At 37.4% G+C, this 27513-nt stretch overlaps 1 protein-coding gene across 1 annotated transcript; it reads left to right on the top strand.

The window, feature by feature from the left end:
- Positions 1-3567: 3567 nt before the first annotated feature.
- On the top strand, positions 3568-26869 carry LOC114106361 (cytochrome P450 3A9-like). The gene is made up of 13 exons (XM_027953259.2): positions 3568-3638; positions 5504-5597; positions 6619-6671; positions 8198-8297; positions 10421-10534; positions 10797-10885; positions 11580-11728; positions 18444-18571; positions 20161-20227; positions 21865-22025; positions 23380-23606; positions 25985-26147; positions 26774-26869. The coding sequence occupies exons 1-13, from the start codon at positions 3568-3570 to the stop codon at positions 26867-26869; spliced, it is 1512 nt and encodes a 503-aa protein (XP_027809060.2).
- Positions 26870-27513: the final 644 nt, after the last annotated feature.

Below are 27513 nucleotides of genomic sequence, written 5' to 3'. Positions count from 1 at the left end.
TGACATGTTCCTTGGCACTCCCAACCATGAGACCCCATCATTCATCCACCAAAGCTTAGATACCACCTGGTTCCCCAAATTAGCAAGATCAAGTTTTACCCAACTGAGAAGAATGTGCATTTAGCTAAGTTAGACAAGTAATCTTGCTTGCATTTTTTCCATAATCACAATTATGAATTGTGGAATTTGAACCTCATACACAAATTATTCCAGAGCACTACTGTGCCTCTCTATACCCAGAGAAATTCACTCAGTGCAATTCAAGATAGGCTTCCCATGAGAGGAACCACCTGGGCCACCATTAGGAAAGGATGAAAATACCATAATGATTGTCATCCTTACATCACTGATTTGATGGATCACCTGTCCATTTACACTTATATCAGCCTGATGCCTCCCTGAATGTTATCTGAGATGGAACTTTTACCTGTTGTCAATGAGAACAAGAAAGGAGATAAACCATTCATGTTGATAAGGACTGTATATTACTCATACCTGTATGATTCATTTTATGTGGCTGGACTGTCCTTATTTATGCTACATCCTCATTTGTCTCTATCTGCAATCAGAATAATAACTGGGCATTAGTCATCTGAGTACTTAAATATTTAGAACAGACCTTTTAAGGTATGTGGTAAGTGTTTCACTAAATATGTGTGAAGAAGAGAGGCCAGAGGTCACGAGGGCACTCTTCTGGCACATAATGCTTTCCTGCCTTGGTGCAGCACAAATTTAGTATGCAAATCATTTCGTGTTTGAAGATATTACCCTCTATGGAGTTAAGTTCATGAGGAATATGTCTGTCTGTCTATCTGTCTGTCTCTCTCTCTCTCTCAGTGTGTGTGTGTGTGTGTGTGATAACTTCTCCCTTCTCCCTGTGTTGCCTGGCCTTGAACTCCTGGGCTCAAGTGATCCTCCGGCCTCAGCCTCTTGAACAACTAGGACTACAGATGTCTTCCATCCTGCCTGGCTAGAGCATGGCTTCTTTGATTGCCTTTGCAGAACAAGAACCTTTGCATAGATTGGGCCCCAGCACTGGATGCGTTTTTCATCTCAAGGAATGACTAACCCATCCTTGTTGGTACAAATTCCAACCAGTCCAACCAGGACCAGAGCTAAGCAGGACAGGGGGAAAATAATATTAGCCTTGGTTATTTCATCATCTTAGCCAAATATATGTCTTGAAAAAAGATGAAATTATATAATTCCATAGAGATTTTACATACAAAAAGTATAAAAAAGATTTTGGGTTATGGTGAGATTGTTACTGACAGCCTAACCCTGGGACCTGCCTTGATCCTAGCTGGCTGGATTTGGCTGTCCACCCACCTAATAAATAGACAGAAGATGGTAAAATGAGTATTGAACTTGATGCCATTTGATCAACCTGGGAGGAAGCAGTTAGATTGCTTCTCCTTACCTATCCCACAACACAATTATAATTTACAGAAACAAAAGCCAAGTGATATACATGTGTAGATTTGGTTGATCTGAAGAGGGAGCAATCTAGAAAAAAAAGCAGGAAATACACACATGCAGATTTAGTTAGTCTGTGTTAGTCCCAGAAGGAAGGAAATCCCCACTTCCATCTTCTTTGGTGCCTGTCAGGGTGGGAGGTGGAAGCCCCATGGCCCCCAGCTTCTACTCTCAGCATGAGGAAGTCATTCCCAATTTCAGATGGGGTGCCTTCAAATTCAATCTGTTTCAAGATTATTAATTGTCAATAGTTATCAAATGACACTGTAATCTCTCCTTGTTTGAATGCATGCCAGAGATGTAGGAAAGGTTGGTGAAGGGTGAGTATCAGTTGGTGCAGAGTCAGAAGAAAGAGAGAAGGAAGCACACAAGCACAACTTAAATGTCTTCTCATTCTGTTATGTTTTGAGAACTTGGAGACTTTGTTACCTAATCCTCAGTTCCCCAGCCTAATCAGACAAAGAATTTAACTCAGAGTTGAATTGATGAGCTGGTATAATTTCCAAACACTCAGACCTAGCATCACTCACATCAGGAATCTGCTGAGGGTCTCACAATGACAATTGTTCTTATAAGTCTCCTCCTAAACCAGCTCCCAGGGTCTGCTCTCCACCCACAACCACCCATTTACCAAAAAGCAGGAAGCCACCTGCTCAGATACCTCTTGGCCTAATGAAAAATCTGGGATCATCTTTTTGGAGTTCTGGTGCTGGATGTGCTCTCTGTGGTGATATCTGCCATGAGATGGGTGGATAGAGATTTGCGGTTCATCTGGCCATGCAGGCTGCTGTTCTTCTCTTCTGTCCTTTCACACCCATTGATCATGAACATGCATTATTTTCAGAGACAGAAGTTATTCTTTGCTCTAAAATCTGTCTAACTTGCTGACTACTGCAGGGATCTCTTAATGGTGGCACAGGAAGTAGCCTGGATTGACATTACTCAGTGCATCCATCAGCTTCATCTTGTCTATGCCCACTATTTTTTTCTAGAGGACTTCTGGCCATCAGGGTACTGGCACAACAGCCTGAATGTTCTGGGAAGGTGGCTGTGGCCCAAACAAGCCAAATCATCTTCCTGTATTAATAAACCAGGAAGATAAAATGGTCAGCAAAAACTCACAAGGAAAGAACCTGCAGAGGCCCAGCAATATCACCTGACTCAATGACCAAACGTCCCAGATACCAGCTCTTTATAAAGAACTCTGATACAGAGACTAGGGGCGTAATAGTGGATAGTACAGAGACCCTGCTCCAGAGAAGTTCACATTCTGGAAAGTTAAACAAAGGTGGAATCCAACAATGTTGTAGGACAGTAAAGAGAACAACAACAAGAGAAATGTGTTCCAGGGAAAATAGAGGTTGTCCAGGAGAGGAAGTGGCTCCGTGTGAAGAGGTGGTGTTGAAAGCCTTTACCAGATGAAGTTTTGACTGAGCTGGGTTTTGAAGGATGATTAAGAGTCTTCTGAGCTGGGGCTGTGACTCAGTGGTAGAGGGCTTGCCTAGCATGTGTGAAGCCCTGGGTTTGATTCTCAGCACTGCGTAGAAATAAATAAATAAATAAGAAAGAAAGAAAGAAAGAAACTAAAAAATATTTTTTAAAAGTCTTCTATGGAGCAAGAGGGCATTGTAAGCAGAGGAAAGTGCATTATTTAAATATAACCTTTTTGGGTGGAATTCAAGGATTTTGTAAAGAGAACACCCAAGGAGACAAAAACTGATTAGAGGACATTTAATTCCAATGTTTCCCTTGAGTTTCTGATAAGAAGCAATAACTTTTGGCAAAGTTTTTATTGATAATTTTTATGAACCTGAGCTCAAAGATCAAAATAGGCACGTCTCATGATTCACTGCCAACTGCCAAGGTGGAGGGGGCATTTGGCTTCTGCAATAGTGGGTGGAGCACAGGTGGTTTTTTCTACTGGCTGTACACCCAGCCCCACCTCCTTTCCCAGCATATAAATATGCCAGACTGACTTCATTGACTCACAGATGTTCATAGAAGACAAGCTTGGCACCTTTCCCTGTGAAAAGATAGCTCACATAGCTGGAAGTCAAACTCAGAGGAGAAAATTTTGGAAGGAAAGTAGTGATGGACCTGATCCCAAGCTTTTCCATGGAAACCTGGGTTCTCCTGGGAATAAGCCTGGTGCTCCTCTATCTGTGAGTAACTGTCCCAGTTCCTCTCCTCTTCAAACCTTCCATTTCTGTGAATAGGAGGTTTAGTGATATAATCTGATTTTGGGGATGAACTTCTGATTGAGTCTCAGTTTGGACCTAGATTAATCAGCCAGAGTTCTGTAGAGGCAGATTACAAACAACTGGACATCTTCTGAAAAGTGATGCACCTTCTGCAAACTTTCAGAATTCTGGGGGTAAAGAGGGGTCTTCACAAGTTTCTGTGTCATTGTTTATTTTGTGTTCTATGTGTGCTACAAGAAATGTGTAGAACAGGTGATTCCTGCTCCTCCTCCCCACGTCCCAGCACCATTTGTAAAATGCACCAAGTGCACCTCAGGTGCTACCACAGCTCAGACTCAGTTCTTCCCTCTGTTCTGTTACCTTCCCTGGAACAGCCCTCTCTCCAAAAACTCAAATCCTCCACCCTGCAATATGCAACTACTGCTGAATGATAAAACTATTGAGCAAAGACCTGGGAGAAATTTTGATCTTTTTTTCCTTAAGTTAGCATCAGTGTAGAGATTTGTTTCTTCCTTGATTTGAAATCTAATGGGAGGTTCAAGAGACAAAAGTTAACAAGCCAATTTTGTATTTTAAACATTTTCCCATGATATTCCAGTACAGGAGCATGAATAAAATGATCTAGTAGAAAAATTCCTTTAAATAGTGGGATTCCTGGTCTGGGATTGTGGCTCAGTGGTAGAGAGCTCGTCTGGCATGTGTGAGGCACTGAGTTCAACCCTCAGCATCACATAAAAATAGATAAATAAAATAAATGTATTGTGATAGCCTACAACTAAAAAAATATTTAAAAAATAGTGGGATTCCTGGCTTCATGGAGCAGGTTAAGAGAGCAGTTATTTCTGACTGAGGGTAGAAGACATTGCCCCAAGGAGACCTTTGACTTCTATCTTAAATCCACTTTTATAAGAGTAGGCATTCATAATGAGGTGAAAATAGAAAATATAAACCTGGTTGTAACAGTTGAAGTAAAGGGTAATGTTCAGGCTTTTGTTGCATCTATTTTCCCTCCAATGGCATTTTAAAATTAATGGAAATGTTTTAATTTCATTCTGTTCAATAGTACAATTTCTTTGAGGTAAGTTCCTCACATTCCTTCTGAAGGTCAAAATAGGACCCTTGGATTCTGTATTTGTGAAAACCAACCTGTTTAAAAATGACCCATCTTTTTTGAACAATAGAAGGAATATTAATCTAATACACACATCCATGACATAGATTGCACATGTCTTTAAATATACCTGCCCAGCAGGTTATTCTTACTCAACAGTTTCCCATATGCCAGTGTTCTTAATCCTTTACAGCAGATGAGTAAGGGAGAATGTGGACCAGGGATGCAATAAAAGGCATCCAGAGAGGTGTCATGAAAAAGTGGGAGAATATTCCTCTCTGCTCAGGGAAGAAGGCCCAGAGTGGGGACAGCCCCCACTGGAGGCCACTAGAGGGGCCAACATGATGGTATCAAGTCAACTTCCTAAACTGACACCAGTGAATGAGGTGACCTGGAAGAAATCTAGGCTGAATTACTCAGGAATTTTCAAGATCATGTTTGTGGACTTATATCAGATATTCAGTGTAGCATTGGGAACCTAATGATGAAATTAGCTGCTTTGAGGTAATTATTATGATTTTGGGCGTCTCTCAGGGAATGTGAGAGAGGAGATGATGAGCAGATGTAATTAGGGTCATTGGAGTTTTTGTTGTTATTTATGGCCTACATGCTACCTCCCTGGCTTCACTGTTCCCATTCTTGAATCAGTGACTCGTGAGCCACTATATTCACACAGTCACAATCCCTTGACCTGGATTTCTCTTCCACTTTGTAGATATGGGACCTATTCACATGGATATTTTAAGAAGCTGGGAATTCCTGGGCCAACACCTCTGCCCTTTTTGGGAAATCTTCATAATTATCGCCAGGTGAGTATCATTTGAGCTCTCTGTTTTGCCTCTTATGGTTGCAAACATCTACTTAGTTACCTCAGTAGAAATTCAGCTCCATGAGAACTGTGTGAGGGCCGCATCCAAAGCACAGTCAGGTTTACCCTGAGGCTCTGTTTACAACTCCTCCTGGCCTCAGGTTCACTTCTGTTGATGAGCTCAGGACTCTAGCACATCCACACTGTAAGCTGTGGACTTTATGTTCAGCAGACTGTGAGCATTCTCACAGGGTTTTCATTTTTCTCAGTGCAGATTCTAGGAAGACACACTTAAATCTCTGGGATGTTTTATTTGCACAGTTAAAATATTACAAATGAAACTTAGCATGAGGAAGATTAATTGCTTAGTTTCTATGATGAAAACTCAGAGCCAGTGTCTACCTATCTGTGTCCTATGTGCAGAGAAGTAGCATCTCCTCTTTTCCTAAGTTGAGCTACAACACAGGAAGGCAAGTCCACTTTTTATTTGCTCACTATCTTGCTTACTTACTCAACAATATGATTGTGATAACATAAATCTCCTAGGCTAGAAGAGGTTGCTGGTGTCTTTAACTCCCTAATTCTACCAGAATTCTAGAGAAAACATGAGATAAATTAAAATGATTCTGGATGAGGAGACAAAAGATGGCCCTGGGAAACACTCATTTTCCCTCAGCCTGGGTTTCCTCATGTGCCCATGGAGGTGATAATTTAGAAGGTCCCCGTATTTCTGAGTTGACACAAGCAGAAGAAGAAGTACTGCAGAAGAGAAGGATGTCATATTCATAGACAAGTGTAATTGGTTAAGTATGTATAATACTTAGAGAAAATTCAAGTGACTTCACATATTTCATTTCAAATATTGCATATTTTCTCTTTTCTCCTCAGAAGACTCTGAGTAAGAGCTTCTCTCTAACCACTTGTTAGGAACAACAAACCTGATTTCATGAGATTTGGGTCATTTGATGTGATGTCAGTATATTTACAACAATAATGGAATTTCATATTGTTCTTTTTCCTAGGGTTTTTTTAATTTTGATGCAGAATGTTATAAAAAGTATGGAAAAACATGGGGGTGAGTATTCTGGAAATTTCTCTTCGGTAGACTTGTTGTGATGTGGCACCCCAACACGTGAGGACAACCTCAGTCCAGAGCTTTTGGGATGAAACCCTCTGTGCTGCAAAGTCCTTGGAGGCTTGTCTGCCAAGGGTCCTGCATGTCACCAGGAGTCTGGGTCTATAGTCTGACTTAGGTTGAGAATGTTGCATGTTTTCTCCTGCTTTTGATGACCCAGAGTCTCCTAGCCTTAGTTTATGTCCACTGTGCAGTTATTCCAATATTCCCCATTTTTGTTTGTTTTTGAGTCCTTTAATTGAATGATATGTATTATTTGAGAAGATTTTTTTAATCATGAGCTTAAAAGTCTATGGCATCATCTTTTTCCTCCATTGACTTCCGTTTAGTTTAAAAGCAAAATTTCTTATTTAAATTTCAGATTTAATGTATGCTTTTGAACAAAAGGCTGGGAGGTCCTGGGCAGCCATTTCTGTTCAGCTTTCTTCATTTCCTTTACTTTCTTTCTTCTTTTTTTATTGTCATCATTATTGTTGCTCATATGCCATTTTTAAGTATTTAGCATTGACTTTTCAATGAAGTAGATCTAAACATTTCTTTCTCTCCTTCATGCATTTGATGTTAAGACCAGACATAGGATGTAGTTACACCACTGAGTTCCCTGGTGGATTGATGGGTTTTATATTGGAGGGTGGCCTCAGCTAAATGTAGCAACTATTCCCTTTTAGAGCTGGTGGAGGGTTGATGGGAGCCATAGAAGAGGTGTGATCATTTTGATCTGCACTAAAAATAGTGGTAGAAGACATTGACTCTTCTTCTCCATCTTCTCTCATCAATCCACAGAAAGCACAGGCTGACCACAGTGATCTGCTCAGTTGACATCGCCCATAGATGCCATGTGATCCAAGGACACAATATGCCCCACTGGATCTCCAAAGGCCCCAATCCAGCTACTACTTGCAAAACTTAGTAATTGTGAGCAGTTAGTCAATTATCTGCCTTCGGTTTTTTTCACTAACCTAATAGCCTTTTGAATAATCCAATATTTTGAGATGTGAAATGTTATGGAGACTATGGGCTAAGGCTGTAGCTCAATGGCAGAGCACTTGCTTATCACGTGTGAGGCACTGGGTTTGATCCTTAGCACCATATAAAAATAAACAAATAAAGGCATTCTGTCCACCTTCAATTACAATAAATAATAAATAAGTTATGGAAAGTAGTGTAGGTAATACTATTGTATTCACCATCTAGATTTAACAAGTGTTCCAATGCTATTTCTAATTATGATCTCTTACAAGGTGTATTTTGTCTCTAAGTTTCTCTTCCTACCTACTTTACCTACATTACCCTTTATGCTATGAAGACTCCAGTGGTTTTTGTGGTCAGAATCCCCAACCAGAACTTCATGTTGCTATGTATTGTAGGACTAGGCAGGTAGAATAGGTAACATCAGGATCAAAGTCTGGATTCCTGCTGCAGAATCTGGGCTGTTAGATTTAACCAGCCCTATTTTTCTAACACAGCCTATATGATGGTCGACAGCCTGTGTTGGTTATTACGGAGCCAAGCATTATCAAAACAGTGCTCATCAAAGAATGTTATTCTGCCTTCACTAACCGGCGGGTAAGCATTCACTTTTCAACACTTTAACATTTATTTAGTTATTTTAAAGTTTTTATTTATTCTTTTCAGTTATACATGACACTAGAATGTATTTTGACATATTATATATACATAAAGTACAACTTCCCAAGCCTGTGTTTGGACATAATGTGGAGTTTCACTAGTTGTGTATTCGTATATGAACATAGGAAAGTTATGTCTGATTCATTCTACAGTCTTTCCTATTCCCATCTCTTCACCCTTCCCTTTGTTCCCCTTTGTCTAATCCAAAGTAACATTTATTTACTTATTAACTCGATTTTTATCCTGAGATATTTATAAGTTCAGAGGGCATTCCTTGCCAAAAAGTTACCAGGCAGTTGCATGTATAAATTATTCTGTTTTACCCAGTGATAATTTCTTACATGACTATAAATTTATTAAGTTCCTATTTCTATAGTAACAGGAAATTGATACAATATAAGCTTTTTATATTCATTTTTCCTATTTTGTGTGCCTATATGAATGAATGTGCAGCTCTGTGCAAATGTATCACATTCCTACATTTGTGTAGATTTAGATTGTGTTTTTAAAGTGTTTTCACAAATTCTTCATTAACCTTAGAAATGTGCCTGATTTCTTGTGTGTTGACCACATTGGACAAAGATTGCACATATAAATAGGGAAAAATCCTATCTGTATGCCTTTTATTTATTTGTTTTTCTTTTTCTCTGACATCAGCTGGGAGTTCTAGTATGAGGCTGAATAAGAGCCAGGAGAGTGAACATTTCTTTTGAAGGATATAGACTTTAATCTTCCAAAGTTTACCCCAATTTTAGATGAGGCTGCTGAGTGTGTGGATTCCCATACAATCTCTATATTCACTTTTTAAAAACTTTGGGGGCTGGGTTTAGGTCAGTTGGTAGAGTGCTTGCCTCGCAGGCACAAAGTCTGGGGTTCAAACCCCAACATCACAAAAAATTTTTTAAAAACTTTGATTAGTGTATGATAATTGTGCATGATAATAGGATTTGCTGCTATGTTCAATACATACATATATTCCACATTGCCCAAATCCAGCCTCTCTTTACTTCCCAACATGTCCAAATCACTAATCTACACTCAGATGAGCATTTTTACTTGTTTTTCTGTATATGACTGAACAGACATTGTAAAATTATTCCTGATGCTTGGGAGAAAGCATTCAGTTTGCCACCAGTAAGTATATTGTTAGCGGAAAATGGATTTTTATAGAATCTCTTTGTGAAGTTGAAGAAGCTTCCCTCTGTTCCTAATCTCCTAAATTTTCACAGTGAATGAATTGCTTAGCACCTCACCATTACTTACTTACTCAAGTTTATCAACTTGAAAGAGTAAGTAACACCATTGCCAAGGCTGGCCTTGAACTTGTGATCATCCTGTCTCGGACTCCTGAGCTGCTGGGATTACAGGCATGCACCACTGTGCCTGGCTGGAAGCATACATTTTAATACAAAAATATATTTCAGATGATGGAACTAAATTTCAAGGGTTTTGCTTTGGTGGGCTAGCACCCAGGTGAAAAACAGAATTATCTTCCTTTCCCCCTCTGCCTTTGTAGAAAATATTGTAAGAACTTCCATTAACAACTTGTATTTTTTTCTGTATTACACTTATATTCCAAATCCTTTAAGTTTCAAATATTATTATTTTAAAAATTATCATATCTAAGCACCCCTTTATTAAGACGCTTATGCTGTAAATGCATGTAAAGACAAAACTGGTCTTAGGTAACATACAGTTGACCAAGAACATCTGGTATCTGTCACCAACCCATTTCTGCTCTGCATAGCCCTGGGGGTTGTATTAGGTCTTCTTCCTGTCTATTCTCCTGGAAAAAGCTTCCAACCAAGGGGAATTTTCATCTAAACAAGGGTTGGAATATAAAGTCTAAAATGGTGTTAGGTACCTGGGTGTCTCTTCCAAACTCTCAGGAGGTTAGGCATTTGGAAGAAATACTATTGAGTGTCTGACATAGGTCTAGCTACCTAGTAGGCAGTCACTAAACATTTTTTTTTAATAAATAATGCTTGTTTAACAAACTTTTGCAACTGTGGAGACCTCCACATTTATGTAGACAAAATCTATTTTCCTTTGGACTCTAGAATTTTGGTCCAGTGGGATTTATGAAAAAAGCCATCTCCTTGTCTGAGGACGAAGAGTGGAAGAGAATAAGAACACTGCTGTCTCCAACCTTCACCAGTGGAAAACTTAAGGAGGTAATAAAATAAGAGGCTTTTCATTGGAAACTGAAAGAATTAATCTGGGCATGGGTAGAAAGTGAGATAGCTAATAGTCCCTTTCCAAGCTATAGTCCTCTGAATTTGAAATTCCTAAAAATGTTCTCTTGTCTTTTTGTTTTAGAAGAGATATAGTGAGATTCATTATAAATATCTCATACTTCTTCATTCCGGGAAAGCCGTAGCCTTGGGGACTGAGTCTCCTCACTTAACTATGGACAGACTTGTGTTTTGTGCGTAGATGTTCCCCATCATTAACCAGTATGGAGATGTGTTGGTGAAAAACATGAGACTGGAATCAGAGAAGGGCAAGTTTATCAACTTGAAAGAGTAAGTAGCAGGGCAGCTCTGGCATTCCAAGCTCCAACAGGAACCCCTCCAACTGCCTGCCACAGAATTGAATTCCAAATGTTGAGCCAGTGCAATGAGCAGACAAAAGCAAGGGTTTGGAGTCACAGCTCCAACTGTTCATCCAAGAAGGAGCTGCTCCCAGAAGGAGACAGGGCAGCTGGGGGAGAAAGATCTCTCCTGTATCCACCAAGGTTTGCTTGGCTGAAAATATTTGTGACTTTGGATATACTAGAAGACAAAATACTGTCAAGGTCAAGGTCACCTTTTGTGAGTCCTTTAGGAAGACTCAGTTATTCCACCCTCGTCCTGCTGAAGCTCAGTTTGTATACAACTGTCATCATCCACATTCTATTTGTGCTACTGTAGTGTGTCTGATTATGGAACTTATCCCTGTGCGGGTGAGCTTCTTGAGTACAAAGGTGAGTCTAAGTCACCTCACTGTCTTCATCACTCCTGGCACGAGGGCAGTACCTCATTTGCAACTCATAAAGGCCTCTTAGTCAGTGTGAAGGGATCACGGACTCATCTTATAGTTCAGCAGATAACTGTGAGTGTGTGGCTCTCTGCTTGTCTTGCCTGGGTATGTGAACTTACTCCTACTTCTTGCTGCATGTATAGTGGAAGGATTGGGAACAGGCACTGGTTTTAACTTTCCATGTCTTTCTCTATTCAGCATCTTTGGGGCCTACAGCATGGATGTGATCACTGCTACTTCATTTGGAGTGAACATCGATTCCCTCAACAACCCACAAGATCCCTTTGTGGAGAAAGTCAAGAAGCTCTTAAAATTTGATTTCTTTGACCCTTTGCTTCTCTCAATAAGTATGTGGACTACCATCTTATTTGTTCCCTTTCTTTATTTAAATAAGATCATTATTGATATATAATTAACATACCTTTTAATTACCCCCCTTAATTTATACAATTCAATGGTTTTCAGTACAAAGATATACTCAGCCATCACTAGTGACCATTTATCAACTCAGAAGCAGGCTACCATTTCATTATCAACTCTCTATTCCCCAAGCCTAAGCAATCATGGGTCTATTTTCTGACTCTATAGATTTCCTGATACTGTGAATTTTCTATTAATGAATCCCACAATATGTGGCTTTGCATGTCTGACTTCTTCCATTTATCATTGTATTTTCAAATTCTTCCATCCTGAAGCATGTGTGAGTTCTTCATTTATTTTTTTTTAAAAGAAATTATTTATTTATTTGTTCTAATGAATTATACATGACAGCAGAATGCATTTCACTACATAAAACACAAATGGAGCACATGTTCCTAGGGTAATGATGTCCATCTCATTCAACAATCTTTCCTACACTCATCCCCCCTCCCTTTCACTTGCCCTATCCAAAGTTCCACCATTCCTCGGATGACCCCCCCCACCCACCCATTATGGATCAGCATCCACCTCTGAGAGAAAACATTTGGCTTTTGTTGTTTTGGGATCGGCTTACTTCACTTAGCATGATATTCTCCAACTCCATTCATTTATCTGAAAATTCCATGATTTTATTCTCTTTTAATGCTGAATAATATTCCATTGTGTATATGTACCACATTTTCTTTATCCATTCATCTGTAGATGGACATCTAGGTTGGTTCTACAGTTTAGCTATTGTGAATTGAGCTTCTATAAACATTGATGTGGCGGCGTCAGTGTAGTTTGCTGATTTTAAGTCCTTTGGGTATAAACCGAGAAGTTGGATAGCTGGGTCAAACAGTGGTTCCATTCCAACTTCTCTGAGGAATCTCCATACTACTTTCCAAAGTGGTTGCACCAATTCACAGTCCCACCAGCAATGTAAGTGCCTTTCCCTCCACATTCTCATCAATATATATTTTTGCTTGTATTCTTCATAACTGCCATTCTGACTGGAGTGAGATGAAATCTTAGAGTAGTGTTGATTTGCATTTCTATAATTACTAGAGATGTTGAACATTTTTTCATATATTTGTTGATCAGTTGTATATCTTCTTCTGAGAAATGTCTGTTCAATTCCTTAGCCAATTTTTTGATAGGGTTATTTGCTGTTGTGTGTGTGTGTTTTTTTTTTTTTTGGTGTTAAGTTTTTTGAGTTCTTTCTATATCCTGGAGATTAGTGCTCTATATGATATGCGTGTTGTAAAAATTTGCTCCCATTCGTTAGGCTCTCTCTTCACCTTATTGATTGTTTCTTTTGTTGATAAGAAGCTTTTCAGTTTGAATCCATTCCATTTATTGTTTCTTGATTTTATTTCTTATACTTTAGGAGTCTTGTTAAGGAAGTCAGAGTCTAATCTGACATAATGAAAGTTTGAGCCTACTTTTTCTTCTATTAAGTGCAGTGTCCCTGGCCTAATTCCTAGGTCCTTGATTCACTGTGAGTTAAGTTTTGTGCATGGTGAGAGATAGGGACTTAATTTCATTTTGCTACATATGGATTTCCATTTTTCCCTGCTTCATTTTTGAAGAGGCTTTTTTCCAGTGAATGTTTTTGGCACCTTTGTCTAGTATGAGATAACTGTATTTGTGTAGGTTTGTCTCTGTATCTTCTGTTCTGTACCATTGGTTTATGAGTCTGTTTTGGTGCCAATATGGATTTCCAGTTTTTCCAGCACCATTTGTTGAATAGGCTCTTTTCTCCAGTGAATGTTTTTGGTACCTTTGTCTGGTATGATATAACCATACTCATGTGTGTTTGTCTCTGTGTCCTCTATTCTGTACCATTGGTATACAAGTCTATTTTGGTGCAGATATCATGCTGTTTTTGTTACTATAGCTCTGTAGTATAGTTTAAGGTCTGGTATAGTGATAATGCTTCCTGCTTTCTTTATTGCTAAGGATTGCTAGCTATTCTGGGTCTCTTATTTTTTTCCAAATACATTTTATGATTGCCTTTTCTATTTCTATGAAGAATGTCATTGGGATTTTAATAGGGATTTAATTAAATGTGTATAACACTTTTGGTAGTATGGATTTGCCAGAATTTAATTGAGACTTTTTGCATCTATGTTCATTAAAGATATTGGTCTGAAATTGTCTTTTGTTGATGTGTCTTTAGCTGGTTTAGGGATCAGGGTTATACTGGCTTCATAGAATGAGTTTGGAAGTGTTTTCTCTTTTGCTTTTTCATGGAATAATTTGAGGAGTATTGGTACTGAAGGTCTTGTGAGAATCTGTCTGTTCAGGGATCTTCTTTGTATGTAGTCTTTATATGGTGTCTTCTATTTCCTTGCTTGAAATTGATCTGTTTAACTTGTGTATATTAGCTTGACTCAGTTTGGGTAGATCATGACTCTAGAAATTTGTCATTGTCTTCGATATTTTCTATCTAATTGGGGTATAAATTTTCAAAATAGTTTCTGTATTTCAGATGTGTTCATCATGATATTTCCTTTATTATCACATATTTTAGTAATTTAAGTTTTCTCTCTCTTTATTTGTGTGGCTAAGGGTTTATGAATTTTATTTATTTTTTCAAAGACCAACTTTTTGATTTGTCTATTTTTTCAATTGTTTCTTTTGTTTCAGTTTCATTGATTTCAGCTCTGATTTTAATTATTTCCTGTCTTCTACTACTTTTGGTGTTGATTTTTCTTTTTTGGGGGGCTTTGAAATGTAATGTTAAGTCCTTTATTTATTGACTTTTTCTTCTTTTAAGGAATGAATCCCATGCAATGAACTTTCCTCTTAGAAGTGCCTTCATAGTGTCCCAGAGATTTTAATATGTTTTATTAGTGTGCTCATTTACCTCTAAGAATTTTTAAATCTCCTCTCTGATGTTTTCTGCTATCCCTTGCTCATTCAGTAGCATATTATTTAGTCTCCAGGTGTTGGAGTAACTTCTATTTTTCATTTTATCATTAATTTCTAATTTCATTCCATTATAATCTGATGGTATACAGGGTAGTATCTCTATTTGTATTTGCTAAGAGTTGCTTTGTGGCATAATATATGATCTATTTTAGAGAAGGATCCGTGTGCTGCCAAGAAGAAAGTCTCTTCACTCATTGATGGATGAAATGTTCTCTATATGTCTGTTAAGTCTAAGTTATTGATTATATTATTGAGTTCTATGTTTCTTTGTTTGGAAGATCTCTCCAGTGGTGAATGAGGTGTGTTAAAGTCACCCAGTATTATTGTGTTTTGTTCCATTTTACTCTTGAAATTGAGAAGAGTTTGATGAATGTAGATGGCCTTTCCATTTGGCCTTTTCATGTTATCCCATCATTCATTTTTTTTGGCATAAGTATTTATAATTATAATTTCTTGTTGATGAATGGTTTTCTTAAGCATGAAATGTCCTTCTTTATTCCTTTTGATTAACTTTGTCTTGATGTCTACTTTATTTGATATGAGGATGGAAACCTGTGCTTGTTTACACAGTCCATGTGAGTCGTATATTTATTCCCAAACTTTCACCTTCAGTTTGTGGATATCTTTTCCTATAAGTCTCTTGAAGTTAGCATATTGTTGGTTTTTTGAAAAATCCAATCTGCCAGTCTATATCTTTTGATTGATGAGTTTAGGACATTAACATTCAGGGTTATTATTGAAACATGGTTCATATTTCCAGTCATTTTGCTTTATTTTTGGTTTTTAACTTGACTTGGTTTCTCCTTTGATTGGCTTTTCCTTTAGTGTATTTCCTCCCTTTGCTGATTTTCATTGTTGTTTTTCATTTTTTCTTCATGGAATATTTTGCTAAGAATATTCTGTAGTCCAGGCTTTCTAGTTGTAAATTCTTTTATTTTTTGTTTATCATGGAAGGTTTTTATTTTATCATGAAATCTAAAGCTTAATTTTGCTGGATATAAGATTCTTGATTGGCATCCATTTTCTTTCAGAGTTTGGTATATATTGTTCCTGGACCCTCTAGCTTTGAAGGTCTGGGTTTAGAAATCTGAAAAGATCCTAATTGATTTCCTCCTATATGTAATCTGATTCCTTTCTCTTGTGGCTTTTAAATTTCTTTCCTTATTCTGTATGTTAGGCATTTTCATTGTTATGTGCCTTGGTGTAGATCTGTTGTGATTTTGTACACTTGGTGTCCTGTAAGCTTTTTGTATTTGATTTTCCAATTCATTATTTGGGTTTGGAAAAAATTACTGATATTATTTCATTGGATAAATTGTTCATTCCTTTGTTTTGGAACTCTATGCCTTCTTCTATCCCAATAATTTGTACATTTGACCTTTTCATAATTCATGAATGTTCTGCTCATGGTTTCATACCATCTTCACTGTGTGGTCAACTTTACTTTCAAGATTATATATTTTTGTGTTCATTTCTGAGATCCTATCTTTCAAGTGATCTAGTCTGTTGGTGATGATTTCTATTGAATTTTAATTTGGTTTTTTGTTTCCTTCATTTCAAGGATTTCTTTTCCTTTTTTTTTTGTAGAATCTCTATCTCCTTATTGAAGTAACCTTTTGCTTCCTGTATTTGGCTATGTAGCTCTTTATTGAAATGACCTTTTGTTGCCTGTGTTTGCTTTCTTATATCATCCTTTAATGCACAGAACATTTTAATTACATACATCCTGAACTCCTTCTTGGACATCTCTTCTTCTGTGCTGGCCATTGGTTCTAGTAATGTACCTTGGTTTGTTTGGGGCACTTTCTTCCCTTGTTTTTTCATATTGTTTGTGTATCTTTCCCTTTATCAGTATAGATCCAAGGTATTACAGTTTTTACCAATAGACTTATAGTGTCCCTGAAGAATTCCATGACCTCTCCTTTAAGGAGGAGATCAATATTAACTTATCCCAATGCAAACAATATGCAAGCTTAATTAAACCAAATAGCTTCTATTGAGATGTTTACAGTTTTGTCACAATAGTCAGAAATGGTGCATTTAATTATTATCAACAATGTAAACAGTAGGTTGCAAAAGGATCTACAGTTTATAATGGTGGACAAAGAGAGAACTTTGGGGAGGTTAGGATGAGAATGTTAAGGAGGTAGGAGATGAGGATATAGAGTTATTAGATCTTAGGAAGCATAAAAGAGGAATCAAAAGATGTTGGCTAGTAGCAGGAGAAAAGAGAGAAAGAGACTTTGGGGAGACAGATAAGTGGGAAGAAGAGAGAGAAAGGCGGGGAGAGAAGAGAACAATAAATTATTTCGTTTTTAATATTCTGTTGAGATTTTGCATCCATAATTATATGATATATAAGTTTGTAGTTCTCCTGTGTTATCTTTGTGTCAAGTCTTAGGATCAGGTTAACTTGGGCATTTTAGGATCTTTTTACAAATGTTCACTGTATTCTATATTTAGAAAATACTAAATATTTCTATGAATGTCTGTAATGAGGTAAAGAGTTGGTGTTAGTTCTTTTAATGTTTAGCAGAATTGTCCATGGAACATCTGGACCTGAGCTTCACTTTGTAGAAAAGTTCTTAATTTCTAATTTAGTTTCATCATGTGATGTATGTCAATAGATATTTTGTATTACTTTTTGTGTCAGTTTCTGCTGTTTGTGTCTTTTTAGGAATTTGTCCATTTCATTTATGTAATTTGTAAAATTGTTGGGATAATCTGATTGTTACAACATCTTTATATTTCTTTCTATGTTTATAATGTCAGTATTTCCCCAGTTTTTATTTTGAATGCTACTAACTGTAACCTTTCTATTTCTGGGCCAGTGTAGCTATTATTTTGCCAATTTTGTTGTTTTTTTCAAACAATTGCATTTGTTTTCATTAATTTCTAGTATTGATTTTATTTTTTATTTGATTAGTTTCCACTTTGGTCCTTAATATTTTCTTCCTTCTGTTTCCTTTAAATTTAATTTGCTCTTCTTTTTTTCTGTGATTTATTGTGTAAAATTTGATCGTTCATTTGTGATCTTTGTTTTTATTTAATAGATCAGAATTACCCTCTGCACAATGATGGCTTTTTCTCCATTCCACAATATATATATATATATATATATATATATATATATATATATATATATATATATATATATATATATATTAGTTTGATATATTATGTATCCTTTCTTTCCCTTTCAATACTTTATCATTTCACTTTATTTTCTTCTTTCATCCAGTGTTTATTCAGGTATATATTGATCAATTTTCCCCGTACTTTGAGTTTCCCAATTTTCTTTCTAATAATGCCTTCTGGATTCCTCCTGTGGTGCTTGAAGAACACATGCTCTGTTGGTCCCATCCTGACTGCTCTTTCTTGAAGAGCATGATTAACTGCAGCCTCAGACTGAAGCCTAGTTTTATCCAAAGACACTCTATTCCAGTACATGAAGGGGAAAGGGGTCAGGGTTTTCATCTTGCTCCTTTGGTCACTCCACAGAGGCAGAAGGGGCCACTGATCTCACTGCTATGATGGTGGCCCTATATATGACATCCTCTTACTCAGCCAGTGTCCTGGAGCCCAATCAGTGGTCCCAGCAGGAACAGTTCCTCTTTAGGAACCCTTGTGACTTCCACTTTTCTGATTGGTAGAAAAGATGTAATTGCTCCAGGTAAATTTCACATTTTTCCCTGAAGTGTCTTTTGTTTTTTCTTTCCCCTGCAGTAATCTTTCCATTCCTTACTCCAATTTATGAGGCAATGAATATCTCTATGTTTCCAAAGGATGTCACAAATTTTTTAAAGAAAGCTATAAACAGAATGAAAGAAAGTCGCCTCCAAGAGAAACAACAGGTAAAATACGGTGGTGGCTACAGAGGAGGTTCATTTTTGATAACTTATTTGCCTATGGGTGTTTGACTTCCACACTTCTTTGTATATTTTTAAAAGGTAGATGAAAAACTCTTAGTTGAGAGTAGTAGAGGGTTTTCATTTGGGGAGAATAAAGAATTTAGCATGTATTCCAAGCTTTTATAATTATGTCAAAATGGACTCTACTCTCATATAACTAAAAAGAACTAATATAAAAGACTTAAATAAATAAAATTATATATTTTAAATACTGAAAAATAGTGAACCAAAGAGAAAGCATTTACAGTTAAATAATGGGAATGCAATTTAGTTTGTCAAGGCATAAATATTGCTGATAGGAAAAAGTTCCAAATGCTGTAAAAAGGAGTCCTTGTACATTGTTGACTAGAAAGCAAATCAGGTCAGCCTTTGTGGAAAACTGTGTGGAGGACCCTCAGAAATCAAATACAGACCTACTGTATGATCCAGCAATCTCACTACTAGGTGTATAACCACAGAAAATGAAATCAGTATGTCAAAGAGAGATATTTACTCCCATGTTTATTTCAGCTCTATGTTAAAATTGTTCTTATTAATTGAGCCAAATAGAGTTTGAAAACATCCACCATCAAGAAATGATAAATGCAGTTAAAAATGTGTTTAAACTGACATAAACATCAAACAGTATATATATATATATATATATATATATATATATATATATATATATATATATATCTCAAAGTAATCAGGTACCTTACTTAATGTTTTAATATGTATAGCTTAATGTTTTTATATATCAGTTGAAATGATTTTTTTTAAATAGAGGAAAAACATTTTATCATATCCCTTCTCTCAATAGATAAAATTTCAACATAAAATTATTTTTCTGGTGCTTTAATTTAATCAGATTTTATATTGGCAAAGAAACATTGCATTTCCAAACCTCTCACTTTACAAACTCTCCACAGAAGGTATCCTCAGGGTAGCTGGTACTGTCTGGCCTCTCATGGAGCAGGCATGGGGTTCTTTAGGTGAAGGTTTTGTTTTATGTATGAAGGCCAGCACAAGGATGTGTGCAGGCCAGGGAGCCAGGAAGGGCCCTCCAGGTGTCAGTACAAAGTTTATAGCTTCAAGCATGGTGGGATATTTCAAGAAGCTTGCCCAAAATCTGATGATAAGCTCTAAAAATGTCAGGATATTAATCTGTGGCATCTTTGGTGAAGAATTAAGGCAGTAAAACAAAATATTGCGGTCCAGCACTTCTCCGTGAGCAAACAAATGTAACAGGAGACAAAGCCAGCCACTCTCTGGCCAGGAGGCTGTGTTCAGAATCCATAGAAGCTCACAAGCAGGGAGAGCAAAAACCAGTAGCTGTTGGACACCATAGCCTGTTTTCACTCAGGGAAACATCCTACTCTCCAAAGTTTGTAGATGGATACTTTTATTCACTGATGACTTAGGAAACTCCAGCTGGACTTCTGTACTTAAAGGGTAAGTCATAGTCTCAGAAGGGAAGATAAGTTCTGTACTCTTAATTTTTTTCTGACTGCATAATTAACCTTCTATCTTTGAAATCACTCTGTTTCTAGCATCGGGTGGATTTTCTTCAGCTTATGATAAATTCTCAGAATTCCAAAGATGTGGAGTCTCATAAAGGTAAACGAGGTTGCTATCTCGTCTACTGTTGGGGAAACTCAGAGGGAAGTGTGTTCTGGAAATGTGCAGGAGATTCTCCAGGAAGAAGAGCATTTATACCAAGTTGCGGAAAGGCCATGCTTGGATATCATATACAGTAGCCTGAGGAACTTTCTAGAGAAACACATCTAGAACCAAGTTCAAATGTTGAAGCTGATATAAACAAGTACCTACTCACATCCAGTGATATAAACTATTTTTCTCTCTCCTTCAAATTTTTCCCCTAATTTACTGTAATACACAAGTACTCCCATTGCAGTTCTAATTCATGGTACCCAGTGCCTTGACAACCATCTGAAAAAATTCCTGAATGTTGAGCAATTAATTCTAGATATAAGGACTGGGCTTATGCATTTTTAAAAAAATATATTTTTATTTTTTAGTTGTAGGTGCACACAATACTTTTATTTTATTTTTATGTGGTGCTGAGGACCAAACCTAGTGCCTCACATGTGCTAAGTGAATGCTCTACCACTGAGCCACAACCCCAGCCCCAGTACACATATTTTTATGTTCACATATACATATCATCCATCTATCTATCTATCTATCTATCTATCTATCTATCTATCTATCTATCTATCTATCCATCCATCCATCCATCCATCCATCCATCTATCCTGTATGTATCTACCCAGTTCTATTCAGCTTTCTATGATGAAGGAAACAATCTATATTTAATTCGTCAATAAAATAATGACTGAACACACGTGCTACTGAGCACTTGACATGTGGCTAGTGCCACTGAGGAACAGAAGTGTATTGACTTTTAATTAATTAAAATTTAAACACCCACATGTGGCTGGTAGCTACGAATGCAAACATCCAAGCTATAAACCTTGACTTTTTGTTGGTGTGGGGGGAGAGGGTTACTAGGAATTGAACTCAGGGGCACTCAACCACTGAGCCACATCCCAGCCCTACTTTGTATTTTATTTAGAGTCAGGGTCTCACTGAGTTGAGTAGCTCCTCACTGTTCTAAGGTTGGCTTTGAATTCATGATTCTTTTGCCTCAGCCTCCCGCAGGGATTACGGGTGTGTGCCACTGCACCTGGCCCACACCTTGACTTTATAGTCCTATTTCATGGGGTTCATACTCACTGGGATAAACGATTTGATAATTAAATATTCCCATGACATCATCATAGAAAATCATTATCAGTAAATCTGAACTCTGTAGACCTTTCAAACACTTGTTTTGTGTTTTCTTTTGAATTGCATGTTTGGCACAGAGATCATGTTGTTTTTTTTTTTTTTTCAGGACCCAGGTATCTAAAAGTCCATATTGATCATACTGTGTATCTTAGATAGAAATGGTGTCTCTTGAAATTACCTATCTTTGCTGGTTCTGAGAATGGCACAGCTAGAAGCCAAGTCTAAGAGTGGTGTAGACCTCAGGAAAACTGGATTAAAATTAGTTTTCCTTTGGCTCCCCTATCAGATAGACATGAGAGTAAAAACCACTCTGAGAATGACCCTGAATTGCTTTTCCATGGTCCTGCCTAGTTATCTGTGGGTTTTAATGGGATTTCTCTTCATCTAAACCCTGATGTTGTGATTTGATGGATTTACCTAAATTGTGTTTCCTCTTCCATTAGCCCTGACTGATCTGGAGCTTGTGGCCCAATCAATTATCTTCATTTTTGCTGGCTATGAGACCACTAGTAGTGCTCTTTCCTTCATTTTGTATGAACTGGCCACCCATCCTGATGCCCAGACCAAATTGCAGCAGGAGATTGATGCGGCTTTGCCCAATAAGGTGAGAAGATGGTACCTGGAGAGGGAGGAGAGAGGCGGAGCCTCAGCAAGACTGCCTCCTCATCCCTTCCTAGGAGGCTTTGTCCAAAATATAGCCACTGATTCTTTTCACCAGCTCTATCTGGAAAGGATCTGAAGAGACAAATGAAGGAGAAAACAGTATTTTGGGGAAAATGTTATTCCCAAAACTACAAGGAATTTTTAAGAGTGTAATTTCAATTGTATCCATTACCAGTTATCATGATGACACCTAGGAAGTGTAAGCATGTGTCACTCAAGTGTCCGGATCATTGGCTCTGCTGAGCTCTGGCATGAGCTCCTTCCTGGCTGTCTGCTGAGTGAGCCCAGGCTTGCTGGACAGGATGACTCTGCTCTGCTCCACACATCTTCACACTCTAGTCATGTATTAGAGAGAAGCAGTCAGGGGATGAGTCAGGTTTTCTGGCTCCTGAGCCAAACTCTTTACTGCTGCCTTGTGTCCTCTCCAATGTCACACCAGGCATTAGCCACATGTTGTTCCTGGTGTTCTGACACCTCTGCCTAAACAGGGAGTCTATTGGATATGAAGACACCTGGTCTCTGGGGCTGGCATGGCTGGTTTGGCAGTGAAGTGGGCACAAAGCCTCTTATTCAGAGCTCACAATTAAGCCCTGAAGACTGGTCCAGCAACAGGGGGTGGGGCTGAGAGTGGCTTCCTGTCCTCCTTAGAATGTTCTCTGAAACTGAAATTGTGTGACATGGTGCCATCCAATCTTAGATTTTTTTGGTTGTGTTAGGGTGGAAGTTACCAATTTTTCCCAACATTTTTTACATGATGTAGTGTTATCTCTAGGAGATATATATATATATATATATATATATATATATATATATATATATATATATTCACACACACACACATTCAAAGCAGGATTATCCAAGAAAAATGGATGTATAATGGGTTATTTCCACTTTTCTATGTTCTATTTCCTTGAAATAGACCTGTGACTTTTCTAGTGAAATGTTATAGTGACTTTCACATATTTTACCTGAGTGTAATTGTCATATTCTATTAGTTACTTTTCCTTGCATGAGAAAAAGTAGTACATGATGCTGCTGAGGATATTACACACCGAATTTGGGATTGTCCCATAGGCCTCTTATGTTCATAACTACTCTGCACTTTTCAATGGGCCATGGACATGGTTGTCAAATGGACATGATTGTTATTACAATGCTTAGTCAATTGTAAGCACTACTCTCTTTCTCCATTCTGTTATTCTTGGGACCTCCTAACATTTTAATAAAACTATGTAGATTGTGTTTAAAGTTAGTTTTAAACATGAATTTCCAAAAATCTCTTTTTTTCTCTTCAGGCACCTGCTACCTATGATACCGTGTTACAGATGGAGTACCTGGACATGGTGGTGAATGAAACTCTCAGGTTGTACCCAATTGCTGGCAGACTTGAGAGGGTCTGTAAGAAAGATGTTGAAATCAATGGAGTGCCCATTAGGAAGGGAACAGTGGTGATGATGCCAAGCTATGTTCTTCATCGAGACCCACAGTACTGGCCAGAGCCTGAGGAGTTCCATCCTGAAAGGTACAGGGCCTCTGGGAAAGGGAACTGCCCTGGGCTAGGGTTATCCAAGCATGTCCTTGTATTTCTTATCATAGATGACATACAGGTAGCTATGTAATAATCATTTTTATATATGTCTTTGTATTTTAAGCAGTTTTCCTATTATAAATATAACATTTTCTTGTAAAATGCTATGAATTTGTGACAAGGAACAAAATAAATGCTATGTCCATTCACTATCCTAAATTCTTTTTTTTTTGATTTTTAATTGATTTTAAAAAAATAAATGACAACAGAATGCATTACAATTCTTATTACACATATATAACACAATGTCTCATATCTCTGTTTGTATATAAAGTATGTTGACACCAATTCGTGTCTTCATACATGAACTTTGGATAATGATGTCTATCACATTCCACCATCCTTGCTAACCCCCTGCCCTCTTCCTTTCCCTTCCACCCCTCTGCCCTATCTAGAGTTCGTTTATTCCTCCCATGCTCCCCCTCCCTATCCCACTATGTGTCAGCCTCCTTATATCAGAGAAAACATTCAGCATTTGTTTTTTTGGAATTGGCGAACTTGACTTAGCATTATCTTCTCCAACACCATCCATTTACCTGTAAATGCCATGATTATATTCTCTTTTAATGCTGAGTAAAATTCCATTGTGTATATATGCCACATTTTTTTAATCCATTCATCTACTGAAGGGCATCTAGGTTGGCTCCACAGTTTATCTATTGTGAATTGTGCTGCTATAAACATTGATGTGGCTGTGTCCCTGTAGCATGCTGTTTTAAAGTCTTTTGGGTATAAACCGAGGAGAGGGATAGCTGGGTCAAATGGTGGTTCCATTCCCAGATTTCTGAAGAAACTCCATACTGCTTTCCATATTGGCTGCACCAATTTACAGTCCCACCAGTAATGTATGAGTGTACTTTTTCCCCTACATCCTTGCCAACACTTATTGTTGTCTTCATAATATCTGCCATTCTGAACTGAAGTGAGATGATATCTTAGAGTAGTTTTGATGTTCATTTCTCTAATTGCTAGAGACGATGAGCAGTTTTTCATATATTTGTTGATTGATTGTATATCCTCTGCTGAGAAGTGTCTGTTCAGATTCTTGGCCCATTTATTGATTGGGTTATTTGTTTTTTTGGTGCTTTGCTTTTGAGTTCTTTATATATCCTAGAGATTGGTGTTCTATCGAATGTGTGAGGGGTAAAAATTTACTCCCGAGCTGTAGCCTCTTTATTCACCTCACAAATTGTTTCTTTTGCTGAGAAGAAACTTTTTAGTTTGTTAAATTCTTTAAATAATTATTAATTAATAATATGATCATGTTATCATAAACATATTCCTATGCATATATAGATATTTTTGCAAAACTAGATTGTATCATATTTTATTTGATTTTTGATAGCACTTGATAATATGTATTCAACCTCTGCATGTATGATTTTTTGGGAGGTACCAGGAATTGAACTCGGGGCGGATGACCACTGAGCCACATCCGTAGCCCTATTTTGTATTTTATTAGAGACAGGGTCTCACTGAGTTGCTTAGTGCCTCGCTAAATTGCTAAAGTTGGCTTTGAACTTGGGATCCTACTGTCTCTGCATCCCAAGTTGCTGGGATTACAGGAGTGTGCCACTGTGCTCAGTCTGTATGTATGGTTTTTGGATCTATAATTTCAACTAACTAAATAAACTTTTTTTCTTGTCAGTTTCCCCTAAACAGTCTAATACAATAAGCATTTATATAGTATTTACATATTATTAGTTATTATAAGCAATCCAGAGGTGATTTAAAATATATTTCAGGATGTGCATAAGTTATACAAGTATTTCCCCATTATTTTTATAAGAGATTTGATCACCCAGGATTTTGTTTATTCTGATGCTAAAACTAAATCTCCTCAGATATGACACAATGACTCTGTGTGTATGCATATGTGTGTGTGTGTGTGTGTGTGTATGTATGTGTCTGTGTTTTCAAATTTTATAGCATGTGCCATAACCTACATAACCACTATCTCATTTCATTTTATGTATTTATTGTTATACTGCTTATATTTTATGAGTGTTTTGTTTTATTTTCTGTCTCAATTTACCATGATTTCCTTTGAAACAGCATTTATCTCAAGAAGATTGAAAGATCCTATAGGCTAAGGGGGAGAAAGGTGGAAAAACTCCTATAGGCTAAGGGGGAGAAAGGTGGAAAAACTCCATAGCTTAACAATTCTCATAGCAAAACCACAGCTGGATTTCAATGTCCAGCCCAGAAATCATCTTTTACATCATTGCTTGGGGGTGTCTAAGGCACAAACTGAAACAAGTAACTGTTGTGGTTTTAATGTTTTGTTGACTTGTCATCTATTGTGGAACCAGGTTCAGTAAGAAAAACAAAGACAGCATTGATCCGTACATATACATGCCCTTTGGAAATGGCCCCCGAAACTGCATTGGCATGAGGTTTGCTCTCATGAACATGAAAGTTGCTCTTGTCAAAGTAATGCAGAACTTCTCCTTCCAAACTTGTAAGGAAACACAGGTCAGTAAATTTTCATATAAATAATGTTTATTTGAATATGTTTTCCCAAACTGAGGGGCCTAGTCACAGAAAAATATATGCTCATTCATCATTTAATTCTTAGATCTATAGTCCAGTGAGTCTCTTTTGCACCATCTTTGAGATTTTAGAGTTCTTCACCATGGGGGGCTCTAAGTCCATGACTTTGTGAAGAACAAAGTGTAAAAAACATATGGACTCAATGCAGATTAGTGTGAAATGTGTATGTGTGGACTGTGAACTTGAGCACAGTATAAATTCAGCTTTAAGTCTCCTGGAGAGACCCTGTGCACAGTCATGAGGTGTGGTGACCACAGGGTTCTGATGTTTGAGAGAAGATCTCCTCACCAGAACTTACAGAACCTCCCTGTCTCAGGCCTTGTACAGGATAAATGTTTATGAAATAATTTTTCAGATAAATGAATAATTTTACTATCCAATCATGACACACCTTAGAGAATAAGTAGGACGAATTCAAAGTGCATGATACTAAAAGTAGTTTTATGTTTGTGGAACATCACTGGGCATAATGAATCTTCTCTACTTTGCTGCTTTGGTTCCTGGTGTTTCATTCATTGCTTCTCCATGTGCTTGTCTATATGTTACAGATTCCCCCGAAATTAAGAGATCTAGGACTTCTTCAACCTGAAAAGTCCATTATTCTGAAGGCTGTGTGCAGAGATGGGACAATAAGTGGAGCCTGAACTTCCCTAAGAATTTGTGCATTGTTGTTCTGGGATCCAGAACAACAGAGAACAAAAATTTATTTTGTGAAGAAAACTCAAAATGAAGATAGACTCTATATTCCTTAATTGATGAATGATAAGAGATGCTGGAGACCTTTGCTGAGCTTGCTCAGGGTCTGTGCAGAATATTATCTATTTTATGATGGAAAGGAGGTGACCACCTCAGTGCCAGACACGAAGACTCACCCTTTCTGGGTCTAATGGGCTCTCTCCTCTCACTGCCAGTTAGTCCTGGCAGCTCCTCCTGAGCTCTGATTAGAGAATCAACAATTATCACCAAATTTGTCAACAATTTTTAATGGAATGAGGGTGGTTGTGGTGGCTTTTGTAGTGACATTGATATATGATGTGTTCTTTGAAATATGCTGTGATAAGTTTTATAATGAGAAAGTAAATAAACATATCCTTATAAAATTTATCTGAAGCCTTTATGTCCATATAAGGGGATATAGAGTACTGAATCAGTGAAAGTCAAAACTAAATCTTTTGATCATCACAATCAGTGAATACATGGAAATTTTTCAGAAATTCAAATTAAATTGTAAGATATAGTTAACCCACTATTAATTTTCCCATTGCTAGAAAAGTATATTCATAATGTC

The sequence above is a fragment of the Marmota flaviventris genome, chromosome 19 (assembly GCF_047511675.1).
Source record: "Marmota flaviventris isolate mMarFla1 chromosome 19, mMarFla1.hap1, whole genome shotgun sequence".
Taxonomy (NCBI): Eukaryota; Metazoa; Chordata; class Mammalia; order Rodentia; family Sciuridae; genus Marmota; species Marmota flaviventris.
This window is presented reverse-complemented; position numbering and strand designations above follow the sequence as displayed.